This window comes from Cherax quadricarinatus, unplaced genomic scaffold, assembly GCF_038502225.1.
Source record: "Cherax quadricarinatus isolate ZL_2023a unplaced genomic scaffold, ASM3850222v1 Contig350, whole genome shotgun sequence".
NCBI classification, from domain to species: domain Eukaryota; kingdom Metazoa; phylum Arthropoda; class Malacostraca; order Decapoda; family Parastacidae; genus Cherax; species Cherax quadricarinatus.
The window spans coordinates 160,816-183,829 of NW_027195376.1; the positions used below are offsets into that span (position 1 = coordinate 160,816).

Below are 23,014 nucleotides of genomic sequence, written 5' to 3' on the forward strand. Positions count from 1 at the left end.
CCCTCACTGCCCTTAATAGACGGGTGTCCCTCACTTGCCTTACATTACTTGTGTCCCCACTACCCTTACTAGAGTGGTATCCCTTAGTACCCTTCCTGGAGTGATGTCCCTCACTACCCTTTCTGGAGGGGTGTGTTCCTCTACCCTTACCAGGGTGATTTCCCTCACATCCCTTGCTAGAGTTTTGTCCATCATTACCTATATCTGAGTGTTGTCCCTCACTCTCCTTTCAAGAGTAGTGTCCTTCACTACCCTTACTAGATTTGTGTCCCTCGCTACCCTTACTAGAGTGGTGTTCTTCAATACCCTTATTAGAGTGGTATCCCTAACTACCATTACTGGAGAGGTGTCCCTCACTACCCTTATTATACTGGTGTTCCTCACTACCCTTACTAGAGTGGTGTCCCTCAGTACCCTTATTAGAGTGTTGTCCCTCACTGCATTTACTAGAGTCGTGTCACTCACTACTCTAACTAGAGTGGTGTCCCTCAATACCCTTACTAGAGTTATGCCCCTCACTACCCATACTAGAGTGGTGTCGCTCAATACCCTTACTAGAGTGGTGTCCCCAACACCCTTACAAGAGTGGTGTCTCTCAATACACTTACCAGGGTGTTGTCCATCAATACCCTAACTAGACTGATGTCCATAAAAACCTTTAGCAGAGTGGTGTCCATAACTACCTTTACTATAGTGGTCTCCCTCACTATTACTTGTGTGGTGTCCCTCACTATTACTTGTGTGGTGTCCCTCACTACCTTTACTAGAGTGGTATCCGTAACTACCTTTACTAGAATGGTGTCCCTCAATACCCTTACTGGAGTGGAGTCTCCACTACCCTTACAAGAGTCGTGTTCCCAATTCTCATAACAGAGTGGTGTCCTCCACTTCCCTTACTAGTGGGACATCCTCTCTACCTTCAGAAGAGTGGTGTCCCATATTTCCCTTATTAGCGTGGTGTCCCTGACTACCCTTACTAGAGTTGTGTCCCTCGCTATCCTTAATCGAGTGGTGTGCCGCACTACCCTTACTAAAGTGGTGTATCTCACTTCCCTTAATAAAGTGGTGTCCCTCACTACCCTTACCAGAGTGGTATCCATCACTACCTTTACGAGAGGGGTGTCCCTCACTACCCTTACAAGAATAGTGTCCCTAACTTCTCTTACTATATGGGTGTCTATAACAATCCTTACTAGAGTGTTGTCGCTTTCTATCCTTACTAGAATAGTGTCCTTCACTCCTCTTACCAGATTAGTGTCACTCACTAGCCTTACTAGAGTGGTGTCCCTCACTATCCTTACTAGAGTGGTGTCCCTCACTTCCCTTACAAGAGTGGTGTCAATCACTACCTTTTCCAGAGTGGTGTCCCTCACTACCTTTTCTAGAGTGGTGTCCCTCATTACCCTTACTAGAGTGATGTCCTCCACTTCCCTTAATAGTGGGACATCCTCTCTACCCACACTTCCCTTACGAGAGTGGTGTCACTCACTACCCTTACTAGAGTGGTGTCCCTCACTACACTTTTTAGAGTGGTGTCCCTCAGTAACCTTACTAGAGTGGTGTCCCTCACTCTCCTTACTAGAGAGGTTTCCCTCAATTCCTTTACTAGAGTAGTGTCACTCACTACACTTACTAGAATGATGTCCCTAACTATCCTTGCTAGAGTAGTGTTCCTCACTATCGTTAATAAAGTGGTGTCCCTCACTACCATTACCAGAGTGGTGTCCCTCACTACCCTTACCAGAGTGGTGTCCCTCACTACCCTTACTAGAGTAGTGCCCCTCACTACCCTTACTAGAGTGGTGTCCCTCATTACCATTACTAGAGTGGTGTCCGTCATTATCCTTACTAGAGTGGTGTCCCTCACTATGCTTACTAGAGAGGTGTCCCTCACTACCCTTACCAGAGTGGTGTCCCTCACTACACTTACTTGAGTGGTGTCCCTCACTACCCTTACTAGAGTGGTGTCCCTCACTATCCCTGCTAGAGATGTGTCCTTCACTATCCTTACTAGAGTAGTGTCCGTCACTATCCTTACAAGAGTGGTGTTCATCAATACCCGTACTAGAGTGGTGTCCATCACTGCCTTTACTAGAGTGGAGACCCTCACAACCCTTAGTAGAGTGGCCTCCCTCACTATCCCTACTAGAGTGGTGTCACTCACTATCCTTACTAGAGTGGCGTCCCTCAATACCCATACTAGAGTGGCGTTCGTCACTACCCTTGCCAGAGTTGTGTCCCTCACAACCCTTACTAGAGGTGTGTCCCTCAATATCCCTACTAAAGTGGAGTCCCTCACTACCCTTACCAGTGTGGTGTCCCTCACTACGCTTAATAGAGTGGTGTCCATCACTACCTTTACCAAAGTGGTGTCCCTCACTACGTTTACTAGAGTGGTGTCCGTCAGTACCCTTACTAGACTGGAGTCTCCACTACCTTTACTGGAGTCTTCTTCCCCCTACTCTTACTAGAGTGGTGTCCTCGACTTCCCTTACTAGTGGGACATACACTCTAACTTTAGTAGACTGGTGTCCCACACTTTCCTTATTAGCGTGGTGCCCCTCAGAAACCTACTAGAGTAGTGTTCCTCACTACCCTTATTAAAATGGTGTCCTTCACTATCCTTACTAGAATTGTGTCCCTTACTTCTCTTAATAAAGTGGAGTCCCTCACTTCCCTTACCAGAGGGGTGTCCCACACTACACTTACTAGAGTGGAGTCCCTAACTACCCTTTCCAGAGTGGTGCCCCACACTACCCTTACCAGATGAGTGTCCCTCGCGACCCTTACAAGAGTGGTGTCCCTCATTACTCTTACTAGTGTGGTATCCCTCACTATCCTTACTAGAGTGGTGTCCTTCACTATCCTCACTAGTGTCCCTCACTCCCCTTACCAGAGTGGTGTCCCTCACTATACTTACTAGAGTGGTCTCCCTAACTACCCTTACCAGAGTGGTGTCCCTCAATACACTTACTAGAGTGGTGTCCCTCACTATCCCTACTAGAGTCGCGTCCCTCACTATGCTTGCTGGAGTGGTGTCCCTCACTACCCATACAAGAGCGGTGTCCCTCACTATATTAGAGTGGTGTCCCTCACTGTCCTTACTATAATGGTGTCCCTCACTATCCATACTAGAGTGGTGTCCCTGACAACCCTTACTAGAGTGGTGTTCCTCACTTCCCATAATAGAGTGATATCCCTCACTTCGCTTAATAGAGTGGTGTCCCTCTCTACCCTTACCAGAGTGGTGTCCCTCACTTCCCTTAATAGAGTGGTGTCCCTCACTTCCCTTAATAGAGTGGAGTCCCTCAGTACCCTTACCAGAGTGGTGTACCTCACTTCCCTTAATAGAGTGGTGTCCCTCACTTCCCTTAATAGAGTGGTGTTCCTCACTTCCCTTAATAGAGCAGTGTCCCTCACTACCGTTAGCAGAGTGGTGTCCCTCACTACCCTTACTAGAGTAGTGTCACTCACTACCCTTACTAGAGTGGTGTCCCTCACTACACTTACTAGACTGGTGTCCTACTTTACCCTTACTAGAGAGGGGTCTCTCATTAACCTTACTAGAGTGGTGTCCTTCACTACCCTTACTACATTGGTGTCCCTAACTGCTTTTGTTAGAGTGCTAACTACCCTTACAAGAGTGTTGTCCCCCACTACCCTTCCTAGAGTGGTGTCCCTCACTATCCTTACTAGAGGGGTGTCCCTCACTTCCCTTACAAGAGTGGTGTCCCCACTACCCTTTCTACAAGGGTGTCCTACACTTCCCTTACAAAAGTGGTGTCCCCCATTATCCTTAATAGAGTTGTGTCCCCCACTATCCTTACTAGAGTGATGTCCCTCACTACCATTTCTAGAGGAGGGTCCCTTACTTCCCTTATTAGAGAAGAACCCCCTCTACCCATACTAGAGTGGTGTCCCACACTACCCTTACTTGAGCGGTGTCCCCCACTACCATTACTAGAGTTGTGTCCCCCATTACCCATAATAGAGTGGTGTCCACTACTACCCTTTCTAGATTGGTGTCTCTCAAAACCCTTTCTAGAGTGGTATCACTTCACTTTCTGTAGTAGTGTCCCCCACCTCCCTTACTAGAGTGTAGTCCCCCACTACCCTTACTAGAGTGGTGTCCCCCACTACCCTTACTATTATGTGGGAGTTCGAACACGTGGATTGGGTAAAAATACTCACGTAGGCTGGAAGTACGTATATTGTAACTGAAGTATGTGGAAAGGCACCACAGCCGATCCTGCCTCTCTCGCTCACTCTCGTATAACTGACTGGCCGCCCACAGTACCCATATGTGAGGGGGTCTTTGAATACTGCTGTGGTCAGCACAATATGAATAGACAGTGACTCAGGCAGAGACGGTTGGTAGTGAGTCAACTACTGGTACACTGGTTACTGGTAACTGGTTACTACTACTGAGAGCTCGGCGACGCTAACGTATGTCGTCCCGACATACAACTAATACAAACTAGAGATGGCAGGTATACGGCTTGGGCTGATTCCATACAATGTCAAAGTACACAACAATTAAACTTTATAACATACATAAGTAGAACATTGGAATGGAAGCTTACGTAACTGAAACTGTAATGCAATACAAGGTATTAGCACAACTCATCGAAGAAACTCAACGTTGGGATTACACAATAAGTGATAAAAAAAATTGGATCGATCGATCTGTATTCATGTGATCTACGGATTCTGAGGAAGGAATATATACAAAGAAGTGTTTAACAGAAAGGCAGATTCAGTGCACTCAAATCTAGACTGTTAACTCTCAGAATGCGGAGAGAACATGAACACAAAAACAAATTCTAGAATACTGATAAGTTGATACTGTAATTATTCATCTATACAGGTTATTTACATTTAACCCCAACTCTGCTAGGGTAAGATTGACATGTGCAGAATGGGTGTCATCTCTGGGAGGATCAAACTCTGTTGCATTTGCTAACTCATGCTGTATTTGAGGCAAACCTGAATTGGAAGTTACAAATGATACTTGAGGATTTCTCAATACCTGTCGTGTACGTAGGGAATAACGACATTCAGGTTGATCGTCTGACTGAGTATCAGAGGAAGAGAGTACAGGATCAGGAGGATTGTTAGAGTCTGTCACATTAGTCTGGGTTGGAACATCATTATCATCACATACTAACTTCATATGATCTAAATGCGATTCTTTATACTGACCAGTACTAATCTCTCTAACCTTATACTTATTACCAGTGATATGTTCAACTACTCGATAAGGACCAACAAACTTTTGATCAAGCTTTGGCATTGCACACGTTTTGTTAAAGTTAATCAGCATAACTCTTGAACCTACTTTGATTTTGGATGGCTTTGCTCGAGTGTTTGCGACTCTTGTAAATTCTGCTGTTGATTTATGAAGTGTTTCATGGATTCTTCTAAAAACACTTTGAGCTAAGCTGGTACGTGTTGCTATGAAATCATCAGGGTTGTAATTTGGTTTCGGATTAGAATATAACAACTCATAAGGCAAACGTTTATCTACACCGTACAATGCATAATGTGGAGTGTCACCTATAGAAACATTGTAAGCAGAATTTATAGCACACTGCACATCAGGTATAACTTCATCCCAAGTTTCACTGTTGGGATTGATAGTGGCTCTCAAGACATCAAGTACTTTCTTATTGGTTCGTTCCGCTAACCCATTGCTGGCAGGATGATGAGGAACAATGGTGGATTTAGAGATCTTGTACAAGGTACACAAATTTTCAAGAATCTCATTACAGAATTCACCTCCATTATCTGTTACTAGGGACTTAGGGGTGGTATGCCTGCAGATAATGCGTTCTTTAAACGCTTTAGCTACTGTCTCGGCAGTCTTATCTGCAATAGGAACTAACTCACAATATCTGGTGAAATGGTCTACCATAACACACAGATGTTTGTTGCCTTGGAGGGAACATTGGAAATTAGTTAACAAATCTAGCGCAACTCTTTCCCAAGGTTCGCTAGTAGTTGGATATACTTGGATTGGATTAGGACCATTAGCATTACCTTTATGTTGCATGCAGACACTACATTTCTTAACATACTCAGAAATATCAGTTGCCATACGAGGCCAAAAGTATTTCAATCTGGCTTGTTTTACTGAACGATCCATACCAGGGTGTGCAACACCTGGTACATCGTGAACTAGCTGTAAGGCTACATTCACTAGTGACTGTGGAATTACTAACTGGTATACTCTTCTGCTAGGAGTACCCAACTCGGCTGTTCGATACAGTAATTCTTGGTTCATGACAAAGTCACAGATGGGTACTGGTGGCTTCACAGTCAGAATAAGATCTTCCTGGAGCAGGAATCGAATCACACCAGACCACATGGGATCTGTTCGTTGAGCATTCTTTACATCTTCAGCACTAAATGGAGGGTCTGCAGTTACTATACTAACATGTCGCGATAAGGCATCTGCGACTACATTTGACTTGCCAGGTAAATGCTCAAAGGTGGGATTGAACTCTTAGATAGTCAAGGTCCATCTGGCTAACCTTCCAGTAGGTTGTTTGTTCTGGAATAAAGGTATCAGTGGAGCATGGTCTGTCAAGACATGAACAGAGTACTGATAAATAATGTCTCGGAAGTGCTTTAAAGACCATACTATTGCTAAAGCTTCTTGCTCAGTTACTGTATAATTACGTTCAGCCTTCGTAAGGACTCGGCTAGCAAATGCAACTGCGTTGTACTTGCCATCGGTCTTCTGAGCTAGTACGGCACCTATGCCAATTGAACTAGCATCAGTTGTCAGATAGAAGGGCTTTGAAAAATCTGGAAATTTCAAAATTGTAGCAGATGTTAGCTTTTCTTTTAGAGTTTGGAATGCTCTTTCTTGACGGAAGGTCCAAACAAAAGGAGCATCTTTCTTAAGCAACTCAGTTAGAGGAGCAGCTATGGAAGAAAAATTGGCAATGAAAGATCTATAAAAACCTGCTAAGCCCACAAAGGATCTTACGGCATCAGCAGTTTTGGGTGTTGGAAAATTTAGTACTGCAGTTACTTTACTTTGGTCAGTCGTAACCCCTCTAGGAGTGACTACGTGACCAAGAAACTTAATTTCTGATCTGAAAAATTGACATTTAGACAGTTTGATCTTTAAATTGGCTTCTTCAAGCTTACCAAGTCATCTAAGTACACCATAAGTGCATTACCTATGAGACCTCTAAAGATATTAGTCATGAGCCTTGAGAACGTGATAGTGGAAGATCGTAATCCAAACGCCGTACGGAGGAAGTGATAATGACCTGTAGGAGTGGAGAATGCAGTTAGCTCTTGGCTGTCCTCGTGAAGAGGGACTTGCCAAAACCCTTGTAACAAATCCAGGGTTGAAAAGACTTTGTTATCTCCGATGTTACGTAAAAGATCACCCAGTACAGGAAGTGGGAAGCGATCTGGAATAGTTTTCGCGTTTAACTTCCTAAAGTCAATCACTGGGCGCCAAGTACCATCCTTCTTAGGTACTAGGATCAAGGGTGCATTCCAAGGTGAATTGCTAGGTGCAATAACTCCATCATCAAGCATTTGATTGATCAATTCTTCTGCGACAGCAACTTGTGAATGAGGCATTCTGTATGCAGGTATGTAGATAGGTCTAGTACCAGGTTCAAGTGGAATACGATGGGACAATAAGTTCGTTATACTCATCTTCTCACCTGGTAAAGCAATGGCTTTACGACGTTTGTTCAACAGAGTCAACAAACGCTTGACTTCATCTGGGAAGTCAGTGGGAGCTAAGTCTTTCTCCTCAACTGGTGGAACAGATTGATCCAGTGAAGTGGATGAGGTCTCCCCGGTAGAAATAGCACCGACCCACTGGTCAGGTGACAACTCATCCTCTACCTGAACAGGGTAAGGATAGTGAACTAGGTCAACGAGGTTGGTATTTGCTCTGAGGCGAACACTGTGACCAGAAGTGTTGGCCAGGAAGAAATGGATCTTACTATCTCTTACAACATGTAAGGATGGTTCAACAAATAGACCTTTTACTTTGCAAGAATCACTGTCAACTAGGACGTTATCACCATCTGGAACACTAGGAAAAACTACAGACACTCTAGTGAGAGCACTAGCCGCAACAGAGACGTCTTTCTGCAGACGGCATGTGACATCAACAAGAGATGGCATTACTAGTTTCAAGTAATCGTTTTCTGACAAGGCATCCCCTGTGGAGAAACTACTACTCGAACTAGCAGTCATTGCAGGGATAGGTTGTGCACTCAAGGCAATCTGAGTGTCCTCGGACACTTGAGGCAACGGACTATCCTGCAAGTCTGAAGGTATAGGTGGAACACTGATGGGAGTGACAGAATTACCAGTGCCTGACCGCTTGGGTACGCTACTGGAGAATGCATTGCCTTGTAAGGACTTAATCCGTACATCATACTCTGCGGCAGTATGGCAGATCTCGCATCCAAGCTGGTAACCCCAGAATGGAACGATCAAGTCGTTAATTTGGTCATGCCATCGATAAGGGTCGAGCACAATGCGTAAGTCTCGCATGGAAGCAAAGCCCAGTAGAAGGTCACCAGGGAAAGTAATCTGGTCGACAACAAGGAAGGAAGCAGTGAAGTCTCTACCTTGGATAGAAAAGGTTAGGGAAGTCCGACCTCGGACACGCAGGTGAGAACCAGCTACTCCACTAAGGGAGGACACATGAGTCGGTTCTACGAGAAGGACATGTCGTAACTGCTTATCCTTAAACAAACTAGACCTAATAATATTGACTTGCGCACCAGAGTCCATGAACAAATGAACGGGCACATTATGAACAGATGCTTGCACTATAGGGCCTATGGTTGCATTGGAAGTTATGTGCAAACAAAAAGGTGGATTGTCATCAGAAAAGACTTGTTCTACTTCATCCCCAAAATCATCTATGTCAGAGACATGTGAAGCAACATCATCAGCAGGATTGTCATTCTCGAGACTGCTTAAGGCTTCAAAGGAATTGTGAACGGGGATGGTGTACTCATTATCACCTACTGTCACCATGGGACGGTTGGACTGGGGCGCTCGAATTCCCCCGAATTGGAAGAATGAGCCTGGTTCTGGTTGTTTTGAGAACCACGATATCTGTTTCCTCTACGGGTTCTGCGGTTGGAACGGCCACGGAAAGACCTAGAGTACTGAAGGTTATAGAGAGCATTGCACTCAGATGTGTCATGTCCATGTATTCTATGATAAGTACAGTAGGGAAGATCTGGGTACTCATCATCAGTACGACGTCTCTTAGGGTAACTATCAGGACAATTAATTGCAATATGGCCACGGAAACCACAGTTATAACAAGTCCGCCGACTATGGTTACTGAATGTATTATGAATACTACGAGGTTTATAACGACTCTGTACACTGGTTCTTGGTGATCTCTGAGATGGTTGACGACCACGATTTGTCTCTGTGGCGCAAACAAGAGGTGGTGCAGACTGAGGCATATGTGTGACATTACTTTTGATACATGGGAAAGTACCCTGGGGGCACAAGGAACGTACATGATTTAAGGCTGTAAGTGGTTCCATCGTCACAGTTGGAGGATGAGCCTCATAAGCACACACGGAAGCAGGTGGCATTATTTCTTTAATTGCTCCAAAAGCTGCTATTTTAGCAAACGGTTCTGTGAATGGTTTAACCTCTTCAGGGAGAAAAGCTGATGACTGGACAGCATTGATAAATGATGATTAAAGTTTGTCTAATCTAACAGCAAATGCACTCAACGATTCATTACTCATGGGTGTAGCATTCACTAGTTCCCTAAGAACGACATGTGGATCAGCTGTTTTTACTGGGACAAGGAAAGAACGAATCAGTTCCTCATATTGTGACCACTTAGTAAGATTCCTGAAGTCACGCATATCAAGGAGATCAACAACGTGAACAGCAGCAGGGGATCGATAAAGAGTTTCTTTCGCAAGTCTGATAAGACTTTCCTCTGAAGGAAGACCTTCAACTAGAGCACCAGCACGAGAACGAATGGCCGCAAACCATGCTTCAAGACTATGTACATGGCCATTGAATAAAGGTAACGCATCAAGGGAATCACAAGTATAACTATAGTATCTCGGTGTCTGGGTCGGTCTGTCAGGCGCTAAGGAACTGTGAGGACTGATGACAGGGGCAACAGTAGCCTGAGAGGTCTGAGTGTCGACATTCACTAAAGGATCACTTGACGGTATGTGAGACATAATGGCAAAGTTGCACGAGAACAAATAAGGCAAAAATAATGAACAATAAAAATGATACAAAATGCTAGAATTGAAATAAAAGAGATGCAACTAATTCTGCAGAAGTAATAAAAAATTGTCTAAGATTCACTGCAAGAGGAAGGACAACTCAATGTAAAGGACTATTGGCCAAGATAAAAATTACATTGAAATATACAAGTAAAAATATTACTGGAGACTGAATTAAATGCAAAATGAGCTGTCTGTACTCTTGCTAATAAAGGAATTAATTAATAAAATTTGAAATGAATGTAAAAAGTATAAAATAAAATTACTAAATTGTTAACTGGGAAATTTAAGTATTTTCTAAGAATGCATAAACAAAATTAAAATATAATTCATAAAAATATCAATAAAAGAAAATAATTCACTGCAGAACAAGTGCAACAAAATAATTCACTGCAGAACAAGTGCAACAAAATAATTCACTGCAGAACAAGTGCAACAAAATAATTCACTGCAGAACAAGTGCAACAAAATAATTCACTGCAGAACAAGTGCAACAAAATAATTCACTGCAGAACAAGTGCAACAAAATAATTCACTGCAGAACAAGTGCAACAAAATAAGGTGTAGAAATAATCACTGCAATAATAAAGTGTCACTGGGAAAACTCAGGTTAAATAATGAAATAAAAATATGAAGAAAAACTGATTGAACACTTTAACTCTTAATTGTAAATTAGACAAAACAATTTACTCAAACAGAGTAAAGAAAACACTTTACGTTAAAAGTAATTGAAATTACATCAAGAGTGAATTTGTTCAAAGAAATATAAAAATATGAATAAAAATAAAACAAAGGAACAAAACGGGTAGTGTAACACTTACAGTGGCAGGGCACACAACACTTAATCACGTATTCATTTTTTTTTTAGTATATTCTTACAACAAAATCTTGCTGTGACTGATACGACAAAAATTTGCTGGCAAAATAATGGTACATAGTCTGCGAAAAAAATTAGAGGAATGAGACACTGCTGGCATATGAAAAAAAGACACACATAGAAATAAATGGATAATTTGGTATACTGGGGTGAATATCACTGCATGAAATACAATGACAATTACTGGAGAATACAACGCTGAAAGAATACACGATAAAAAAATGAATCACTTCACACAGAGTGACTGACTGGTACACTACACAATAATACTTACTACAGACAGAGAGTAGCATAAAAAAAAACACAGATAAAAATATAAGATGAGCGAAAACACTGAAAAATATGGCAAAAATAACGAGTCAAAGAAACACTGAGTCTACACTGAAAACACAAGGTTTAGAGTACACAAGAAATTCACTATAAATGTCTCACACACGCAAATGTCTTTAAATGCAAGAATGTCTCTAAACAATTATCACAGAAGTCTAGTAGTCGACGGTGATGACTGGTGATGAGGAAGGTTGTCCTGCGTGGTGATGACACCGACACTCACACTGTCGTCGTGAAGAAATGCGCTTTCTCGGTGAACTCGCATAATTGGCTTTATCGTCGGCGCTCAGCTACAGTCTCTTGACCAATTATGTGAGCCAAAACAGTATTAGGACCCGGTACAAGGGTGAAAACAACCACAGGTAGAGTGGTGTCCCCCACTACCCTTACTAGAGTGGTGACCCCCAATACCCTTACTAGAGTATTGTCCCACACTTCTATTACGAAGAGTGGTGTCCCTGACAACCCTTACTAGAGTGGTGTCCCCACTACCCTTACTAGAGTGGTGTCGCCCATTTCAATTACTACAGTGTAGTCCCCCACTACCCTTACTAGAGTGGTGACCCCCAATACCCTTACTAGAGTATTGTCCCACACTTCTATTACGAGAGTGGTGTCCCTCACAACCCTTACTAGAGTGGTGTTCCCACTACCCTTACTAGAGTTACGTCGCCCATTTCCCTTACTAGAGTGTAGTATCCCACTACCCTTACTAGGGTGGTGACCACCAATACCCTTACTAGAGTATTGTCCCACACTTCTATTTCCAGAGTGGTGTCCCCCTCAACCCTTACTAGACTGGTGTCACTCAATCACTCTTACTAGAGTGGTGCCTCCAACTTCCCTTACTAGAGAGTTATCCTCCACTACTCTAGAGTGGTGTCCCCACTACCCTTACTAGAGCATTGTCGCCCATTTTCCTTACAAGAGTGATGTACCTCTCTACCCTTACTAGAGTGGTGTCCCTCTCAACCATTACTAGACTGGTGTCACTCACTCATACTTACTTGAGTGGTATCCCCAACTACCCTTACTAGAGTGGTGTCCTCCACTACTCTAACTAGAGTGTTGTCCCCCTGCCCTTACTATAGTGGTGTCGCTCATTTCCTTACTAGAGTGGTGTCCCCCACTACCCTTACTAGAGTGGTGTCCCTCACTACCCTTACTAGAGTGGTGCCCCTCACTACCCTTACCAGAATGGTGTCATTCACTACACTTACTAGAGTGGTGTCCCTCAATACCCTTACCACAGCAGTGTTCCTCACTACCCTTACTAGAGTGGTGTCCCTCAGTACCCTTACTAGAGTGGTGTCCCTCACTCCCCTTACCAGAGAGGTGTCCCTCACTACACTTACTAGAGTGGTTTCCCTCACTTTCCTTACTAGAGTGGTGTCCTTCACTACCCTTACTACCGTGGTGTCCCTAACTGCCCTTCTTAGAGTGGCGTCGCTTTCTACCCTTGCTAGAATGGTGTCCCTCACTACTCTTACTAGAGTGGTGTCCCTCACTACCCACACCTGAGTGGTGTCCCTCACTTCCCTTAGTAGAGTGGTGTCCCTCACTACCCTTACTAGAATGGTGTCTCTCACTACCCCTACTAGTGTAGTGATCCTCATTACCTTACTATCATTACAAGAGTGCTGTCCATCACTACCTTTACTAAAGTTTTGTCCCTCAATATCATTACTAGCGTGGTGTCCCTCACTACCTTTACTAAAGAGGTGTCGCTCACTACCTTTAATAGAGTGGTGTCCATCATTATCCTTACTAGAGTTGTGCCACTCACTATCCTTACTAGAGTGGTGTCCCTCACTACCCATACTAGAGTGTTGTCCCTCACTGCCATTACTAGAGTGATGTCCCTCACAACCATTACTATAGTGGTGCCCCTCACAATCCCTACTAATGTGGAGTCTCTCAATACGCTTATTAGAGTGATGTCCCTCAATAACCTTACTAGAGTGGTGTCCCTCATTATCCTTACTATAGTCTTGTCACTCATTATCTTTACTAGAGTTGTGTCCCTCACTGCCCATGCTAGAGCGTTGTCCCTCACTGCCATTACTAGAGTGGAGTCCCTCACAACCCTTATTATAGTGGTGTCCCTCACTATCCCTACTAGAGTGGTGTCCCTCACTACCCTTACTTGAGTGGTGTCCCTCACTTCCCTTACAAGAGTGGTGTCCCCCACTACCCTTACTAGAGTGGAATCCCTCACATCATTTGCTAGAGTGGTGTCCCTCATTACCTATACCTTAGTGGTGTCACTCACTACCCTAACTAGAATGGTTTCCTTCAATACACTTACTAGAGTGGCATCCCTCACTACCCTTACTGGAGCGGTGTCCCCAACTTCCTTTACCAGAGTGGTGTCCCCCACTACCCTTCCTAGAGTTGTGTTCCACACTACTCTTTCTAGATTGGTGTCCTTCACTTCACTTACTAGAGTGGTGTCTCGCACTACCCTTACTAGAGTGGTATTCCCCACTTCCCATACTAAAGTTGTGTCCCTCTCAACACTTACTAGAGTGGCGTCCCTCACTCACACTTACTAGAGTGGTGTCCCTACCACCCTTATTAGAGTCGTGTTCCTCACTTCACTTAGTAGAGCGGTGTTCCCCACTATCCTTGATAGAGAGGTGTCCCCAACTACCCTTACTAGAGTGGTGTTCCCCACTACCCTTACTTGAGTGGTGTTCCTCACTACCCTTACTAGAGTGGTGTCCCTCACTTCCCTTAGTTGAGTGGTGTCCTTCAAAAGTGTTGTGTCCCTCAGTACCCTTACCTGAGTGATGTCCATAACTAACCTTTCTAGATTGGTGTCCCTAACTACCCTTACTAGAGGGGTGTCCCTCACTACCCTTATTAGAGTGGTGTCCCTCAGTACCCTTACCTGAGTGGTGTCCGTAACTACCCTTACTAGAGTGATGTCCCTCTCTTACCTTACTAGTGTGCTGTCTCTCACTACCCTTACTAGAGTTGTGTCCCTCACTACCCTTAATAGATTGGTGTCCCTCACTACCCTCTCTAGAGCTGTGTCGCTCACTACTACCCTTACTAGAGTGCTCTGCCCTCTACCCATAGTGGAGTGGTGTCCCTCACTACCCTTACTAGAGAGGTGTCCCTCACCACTAGCCTTACTAGGGTGCTGTCCCCCACTACCCTTACTAGAGTGGAGTCCCTCACTACCCTTACTAGAGTGGTTTTCCTCATCATCCGTATTAGAGTGGTGTCCCTCACTACCCTTACTAGAGTGGTTTTCCTCATCATCCATATTAGAGTGGTGTCCCTCAGTACTCTTACTAGAGTCTTGTCCATCACTTCCATTACTACAGTGGTGTCCTTCAAAACCCTTACCAGAGTGATGTCCATAACTAACCTTTCTAGATTGGTGTCACTAACTACCCTTACTAGAGTGGTGTCCCTCACTACCCTTATTAGAGTGGTGTCCCTCACTACCCTTACTAGAGTGATGTCCCTCACTACCCTTACTAGAATGGTGTCCCTCACTACACTTACTAAAGTGGTGTCCCTCACTATCCTTACTAGAGTGGTGCCATTCACTACACTTACAAGAGTGGTGTCACTCATTAACCTTACTAGAGTGATATAACTCGCTACCCTTACTAAAGTGGTGTCCCTCAGTACCCTTATTAGTGTGGTGTCCCCCACTACCCTTACTAGAGTGTGTTGCCACTACCCTTACTATACTGGTGCCAATCACTACCCTTACTGGAGTGCTGTCTTTGGCTTCGCTCACTAGTGTGGAGTCACTCACCACCCTTAATAGAATGGTGTCCACACTACCCTTACTAGAATGGTGTCCATCTGAACCCTTACTCGAGTTGTGTCCTTCACTATCTTTTCTAGAGTGGTGTCCCTCATTATCATTCTTAGAGTGGTGTGCCCCACTACCCTTACTAGAGTGCTGTGCCCCACTACCCTTAATAGACTGGTGTCCCTCACTACCCTTACTAGAGTGGTGTCCCTTACTATTACCCTTAGTAAAGTGCTATGCCCACTACCCTGAGTAGAGTGGTGTCCCTCACTACCCTTACTAGAGTGGTGTCCCTCAATACTACCCTTACTAGGGTGCTGTCCCCCACTACCCTTACTAAAGTGGTGTCACTCACTACTCTTACTAAAGTGGTGTCACTCACTACTCTTACTAAAGTGGTGTCACTCACTACTCTTACTAAAGTGGTGTCACTCACTACTCTTACTAAAGTGGTGTCACTCACTACTCTTACTAAAGTGGTGTCACTCACTACTCTTACTAAAGTGGTGTCACTCACTACTCTTACTAAAGTGGTGTCACTCACTACTCTTACTAGAGTGGTGTCACTCACTACCCTTACTAGTGTGAAGAAATATACCTCGGTGGATGAATTTTATTATTAGTCTGACATGACTTAGTGGTTAGATAGTTGATTTTGGTAGTTGTAGAATTTTGCTTATTACTGTGACGCTCTGCTAGCTTACGGTGCGTACTCAAGATTTTAAGCTTTTAACAATAACATTGTGTTGGTTTCGCTAGTTCGAGCTACACATTCAAATATTTGTAGGCCATGTGTTACTAGCTAGTACCAAAGGCTGTCATTTTTGAATGCTTTAGTTGTTTTCAGTGCAACTGTAAGATTATTTCGTAATAACTTTTGTATTGTTAACGTTACTTTGAGACTAGAATGGAAATGCCCCGTGTGATTTCTCTGTTTTGAGAGAGCTTTATTAAGATTAAATTAAGCTTATGGCATCTAAAATATACAGCAATTTTTCTATCGCAAAATTTAAATGTAAAATGGCAAAATATTATAATTAGAAAAAATATATGACAAAAAATATTTTCAATTCTGAATGAAATATGCTGGTGAATCTGCTGATTATATCTCTGGAAGTATTTACCACTGTCACTGCTTGAACATCATTAAGGCTTCATTTCACTTGTACAGTATAAATGTGTAATACATTATTATCTAAAATAGGGATTAAAGTAACTTCTCTGTGTATGTGCAATGATATACATTTCTCTGTCTATATGAAATATGGTCTTATATATAAACAAATGTACTGTTATTGTTTTACTCTCAAGATCACTAAACACTTGTAGGGAGTAATATGGAAAGTTGTTCACATTCAGTACAGATGCAATATTATCTTCCTGTTTCTGTTACAGAGTGTCTGCCACAGGGAAAGTGGAGTAGACGGTGGGAAGGATCCCATGTGGAGATGACAGTGTGGCTCACAGAAGGAGTAATGACCGACCCAGAGCAGTCACTCTTGACCTTCATTATGGAACCAATTGGCTCATCACGTCCCTATAACTATGACGCCCTCTATATCAACCGCCACCAAGTGAAAATGGTTCGTGTCAGGAATGGTCACCCGGACAAGAGTGAACTGTCTCTGTCACAACCTCTGCCTGTTGGCTGGGCGGCATTTAACCTGTCATCAACATCGCTCACAGAGTTGTGGCTCCTACCACATACGAAACTTGTGTCGTTAACCACTGATATGACCATTGCAAGTCTCGAAATAGAAGGCAGCAATATCACGGTCGGTTGTCATCACAGTAAGTATCTTGATTTAGTTCCCTGGGTTTAAAACCTATCGACATTACCAGAGTTACTGAGGCTTCACATTATGTATTCTCTAACAGTCAATGATTTTTCAGTCTTTAAAGAAGATGTTAAATAAATTCTGAGACTAGACACAAATTAATTAATTTTTTAAATATATAGCAAATTAGTGCACTATAATCAATGCACAATATGTGTATTTTTTGGAAAATAATTAATTTACAGTATCTTACCCATAAAGCAACATTAAAATTATTTTTTTTTTTAAGAAAGCACCTCAGTGAACAGATATTACCGAACTCGCTTCTTCAGAACAGGTTGGTTAATTTGTCTTGGTCGCTGTTTGACCAACTGCACAGGTTAGTTCTTACCAAGAATATTAGTCTGCTAAAACATGAGAGGAAAACGATATTGACTGAAGCGAGAAAACCAAAACAAATGTTCTTCAACTGTCACTGGAGCGGCAAGATCATATATTAGATTACATATAAATAGGAAGGGGCGGGGGTAGAATAGTGAGACGGAAAACTGAATATTTACATGCTGGAAAATAAACAACATGCTAAACTAGATTTCGCTTTTAACCTTTGGAGTGTGGAACTTACCCTGGACCCGGGTGGCTAAATTTAGGGGGCAGTTGGGCAATTTTCCACGCGCTCTCAAAAAAAATCGAAAAATTATGGAAATTGAGTTATATATACAAAAAAATAGCTTAAATCTTTGGCAACACAATGGTACAAGAATCAATGTTCTACGACGTTTCTACAAGAAATTATAGTCATTTATATCAGGTTAGGTGACGGCGATGTTGGTAGCGAGTCTGCTCACGGCCCGTATATTTTTTGGAGTTTTTTTTTTTCTTTTTTATAGCTTTTTCTTGCATTATTCTTTCTAATATAATAACTGACTATTTGGCATCATATAAAAGTAGGCGGAGGTGGCCCGGTGGCCTGGTGGCTAAAGCTCCCGCTTCACACACGGAGGGCCCGGGTTCGATTCCCGGCGGGTGGAAACATTTCGACACGTTTCCTTACACCTGTTGTCCTGTTCACCTAGCAGCAAATAGGTACCTGGGTGTTAGTCGACTGGTGTGGGTCGCATCCTGGGGGACAAGATTAAGGACCCCAATGGAAATAAGTTAGACAGTCCTCGATGACGCACTGACTTTCTTGGGTTATCCTGGGTGGCTAACCCTCCGGGGTTAAAAATCCGAACGAAATCTTATCTTATCTTATCTTATCCGCAGAGTGACAGCCAATCATGAGCCATCTGGGAACACTTGGCCATATTTCGGCTCCAGAGAGAACCAGGAGAAATCACTTCATTATTCCGCTATATATCAGCTTATATATCAACTCTACGGCTTATTTATCTATCAGAATTGATGTAATATGATATAATAAACATTTTAAGTTACTCCTTTCCATGTCGTCTTTGAGTAAGAGAAAACGGTGTTTTGAAGAGGATAACTGCACTAGAACATCAGTTTACTAAGAAATACACCCAATCAAACGCGATTTTCCCGAAAAAGTTTTTTTTTTTTTTGAGACTGTGGGCCGGCCGGCACACCAGGCCAATATCTCGGAAGTAACTTATTCACCTAATGTACTTATTTCTTCCTTTATTACTTAATTAAATGGAATAATATTCAAAGAAATTCTATTCTATTCTATTTGATGCACCGGTATGGTATCCCGGCCCGGGTCTCTTCCATTTTGGTGACCCGGCATTGGCTCCCCGGGTAAGGAAGTGTCGTTTATCACAGAAATTGTAGAATACTGATTTCTCTAATTTCCTTCGGGCAATTTTTGGAGATATTCCAAATACTTTGGGAGTTATGTGGGAGTAAAGGGAAGATTTTTTGCAACATTCCAAGAACTAACAAACTTTATTTTTTTTGTGAAATAAAGATAAGATATTTAGAGGATAAGGTCCCTAAGAAAATTAGTATTAGCATTGTTCTCTCGGCACCAAGTGTCCAAACAACCTTACGTCGTCCCATATAGGAATAAATTGCCCCCCTAGGGCATTTTTAGTAAATCAGTCCATTTTCAGTCTTTCCTCAGTTGTTGTTTGAGGTATATTTTTGATAAATATTTTCAAGAAAGAGTGAACACACTTTGTCTTGTGCACCAAAACTGGAGGAATTCGGACTGTAAACAAAAAAACTATAATTAATTGTCCTACTGCTTCCTAAAGCTCCCGCTCCACACACGGAGGGCCCGGGTTCGATTCCTGGTGGGTGGAAACATTTCGACGTGTTTCCTTACACCTGTTGTCCTATTCACCTAGCAGCAAATAGGTACCTGGTGTTAGTCGACTGGTTAGGGCCGCATCCTGGGGGAAAAGATCGAAGACCTCAATGGAAACAAATTAGACTCTTCTCGATGAAGCACCGACTTTCTTAGGTTATCCTGGGTGGATAACCCTCCTGGGTTAAAAGTCCGAAGAAAATCTTATCTTTTCTCTTAGCTGTAGGACATATATATATATATATATATATATATATATATATATATATATATATATATATATATATATATAAATATATATATATATATATATATATATATATATATATATATATATATATATATATATATATATATATATATATATATATATATATATATATATATATATATATACATATATATATATATATATATATATATATATATATATATATATATATATATATATATATGGTGTTTTCTTCCAAAATATGCAGATTATTATTATTATAATCAACTAAGGTTGTTATATAAAGCTAAAATAAAAGAGAAAATATATGAGGTACAACTACGATCAGATTGAATTTCGCAGTTAAGGTAATAATAAATTTTCTCTCTGCATATTTTGGCAGCGCTGTATAGTCCTTGTGGTTTAGCGCTTCTTTTTGATTATAATAATAATAATCTGCATATTTTGGAAGAAAACACCATATATATATATATATATATATATATGTATAAATATATATATATGAATATATATATATATATATATATATATATATATATATATATAAATATATATATATATTTTTTTATTTTTTTTTTTTATCACACCGGCCGATTCCCACCAAGGCAGGGTGGCCCGAAAAAGAAAAACTTTCACCATCATTCACTCCATCACTGTCTTGCCAGAAGGGTGCTTTACACTACAGTTTTTAAACTGCAACATTAACACCCCTCCTTCAGAGTGCAGGCACTGTACTTCCCATCTCCAGGACTCAAGTCCGGCCTGCCGGTTTCCCTGAATCCCTTCATAAATGTTACTTTGCTCACACTCCAACAGCACGTCAAGTATTAAAAACCATTTGTCTCCATTCACTCCTATCAAACACGCTCATGCATGCCTGCTGGAAGTCCAAGCCCCTCGCACACAAAACCTCCTTTACCCCCTCCCTCCAACCCTTCCTAGGCCGACCCCTACCCCGCCTTCCTTCCACTACAGACTGATATACTCTTGAAGTCATTCTGTTTCGCTCCATTCTCTCTACATGTCCGAACCACCTCAACAACCCTTCCTCAGCCCTCTGGACAACAGTTTTGGTAATCCCGCACCTCCTCCTAACTTCCAAACTACGAATTCTCTGCATTATATTCACACCACACATTGCTCTCAGACATGACATCTCCACTGCCTCCAGCCTTCTCCTCGCTGCAACATTCATCACCCACGCTTCACACCCATATAAGAGCGTTGGTAAAACTATACTCTCATACATTCCCCTCTTTGCCTCCAAGGACAAAGTTCTTTGTCTCCACAGACTCCTAAGTGCACCACTCACTCTTTTTCCCTCATCAATTCTATGATTCACCTCATCTTTCATAGACCCATCCGCCGACACGTCCACTCCCAAATATCTGAATACGTTCACCTCCTCCATACTCTCTCCCTCCAATCTGATATTCAATCTTTCATCACCTAATCTTTTTGTTATCCTCATAACCTTACTCTTTCCTGTATTCACCTTTAATTTTCTTCTTTTGCACACCCTACCAAATTCATCCACCAATCTCTGCAACTTCTCTTCAGAATCTCCCAAGAGCACAGTGTCATCAGCAAAGAGCAGCTGTGACAACTCCCACTTTGTGTGTGATTCTTTATCTTTTAACTCCACGCCTCTTGCCAAGACCCTCGCATTTACTTCTCTTACAACCCCATCTATAAATATATTAAACAACCACGGTGACATCACACATCCTTGTCTAAGGCCTACTTTTACTGGGAAAAAATTTCCCTCTTTCCTACATACTCTAACTTGAGCCTCACTATCCTCGTAAAAACTCTTCACTGCTTTCAGTAACCTACCTCCTACACCATACACTTGCAACATCTGCCACATTGCCCCCCTATCCACCCTGTCATACGCCTTTTCCAAATCCATAAATGCCACAAAGACCTCTTTAGCCTTATCTAAATACTGTTCACTTATATGTTTCACTGTAAACACCTGGTCCACACACCCCCTACCTTTCCTAAAGCCTCCTTGTTCATCTGCTATCCTATTCTCCGTCTTACTCTTAATTCTTTCAATTATAACTCTACCATACACTTTACCAGGTACACTCAACAGACTTATCCCCCTATAATTTTTGCACTCTCTTTTATCCCCTTTGCCTTTATACAAAGGAACTATGCATGCTCTCTGCCAATCCCTAGGTACCTTACCCTCTTCCATACATTTATTAAATAATTGCACCAACCACTCCAAAACTATATCCCCACCTGCTTTTAACATTTCTATCTTTATCCCATCAATCCCGGCTGCCTTACCCCCTTTCATTTTACCTACTGCCTCACGAACTTCCCCCACACTCACAACTGGCTCTTCCTCACTCCTACAAGATGTTATTCCTCCTTGCCCTATACACGAAATCACAGCTTCCCTATCTTCATCAACATTTAACAATTCCTCAAAATATTCCTTCCATCTTCCCAATACCTCTAACTCTCCATTTAATAACTCTCCTCTCCTATTTTTAACTGACAAATCCATTTGTTCTCTAGGCTTTCTTAACTTGTTAATCTCACTCCAAAACTTTTTCTTATTTTCAACAAAATTTGTTGATAACATCTCACCCACTCTCTCATTTGCTCTCTTTTTACATTGCTTCACCACTCTCTTAACTTCTCTCTTTTTCTCCATATACTCTTCCCTCCTTGCATCACTTCTACTTTGTAAACACTTCTCATATGCTAACTTTTTCTCCCTTACTACTCTCTTTACATCATCATTCCACCAATCGCTCCTCTTCCCTCCTGCACCCACTTTCCTGTAACCACAAACTTCTGCTGAACACTCTAACACTACATTTTTAAACCTACCCCATACCTCTTCGACCCCATTGCCTATGCTCTCATTAGCCCATCTATCCTCCAATAGCTGTTTATATCTTACCCTAACTGCCTCCTCTTTTAGTTTATAAACCTTCACCTCTCTCTTCCCTGATGCTTCTATTCTCCTTGTATCCCATCTACCTTTTACTCTCAGTGTAGCTACAACTAGAAAGTGATCTGATATATCTGTGGCCCCTCTATAAACATGTACATCCTGAAGTCTACTCAACAGTCTTTTATCTACCAATACATAATCCAACAAACTACTGTCATTTCGCCCTACATCATATCGTGTATACTTATTTATCCTCTTTTTCTTAAAATATGTATTACCTATAACTAAACCCCTTTCTATACAAAGTTCAATCAAAGGGCTCCCATTATCATTTACACCTGGCACCCCAAACTTACCTACCACACCCTCTCTAAAAGTTTCTCCTACTTTAGCATTCAAGTCCCCTACCACAATTACTCTCTCACTTGGTTCAAAGGCTCCTATACATTCACTTAACATCTCCCAAAATCTCTCTCTCTCCTCTGCATTCCTCTCTTCTCCAGGTGCATACACGCTTATTATGACCCACTTCTCGCATCCAACCTTTACTTTAATCCAC

The 23,014-nt window shown here is 42.2% G+C and overlaps 1 protein-coding gene across 2 annotated transcripts in view; it reads left to right on the plus strand.

Moving 5' to 3' along the window:
* Nucleotides 1–23,014, plus strand: part of LOC138851332 (uncharacterized) — a 78,150-nt gene that overhangs the window by 49,550 nt on the left and 5,586 nt on the right. Inside the window, exons 2-3 of one of the 2 annotated variants that reach the window (XM_070080364.1) lie at nt 16,649–17,044; nt 18,298–18,424. In XM_070080364.1, the coding sequence (XP_069936465.1) occupies nt 16,649–17,044; nt 18,298–18,302 (401 nt within the window). In that variant the 3' untranslated portion in view covers nt 18,303–18,424. Of the gene's footprint in view, nt 1–16,648; nt 17,045–18,297; nt 18,425–23,014 lie in introns of those variants that run through there. The other variant, XM_070080363.1, reaches the window with a different exon arrangement.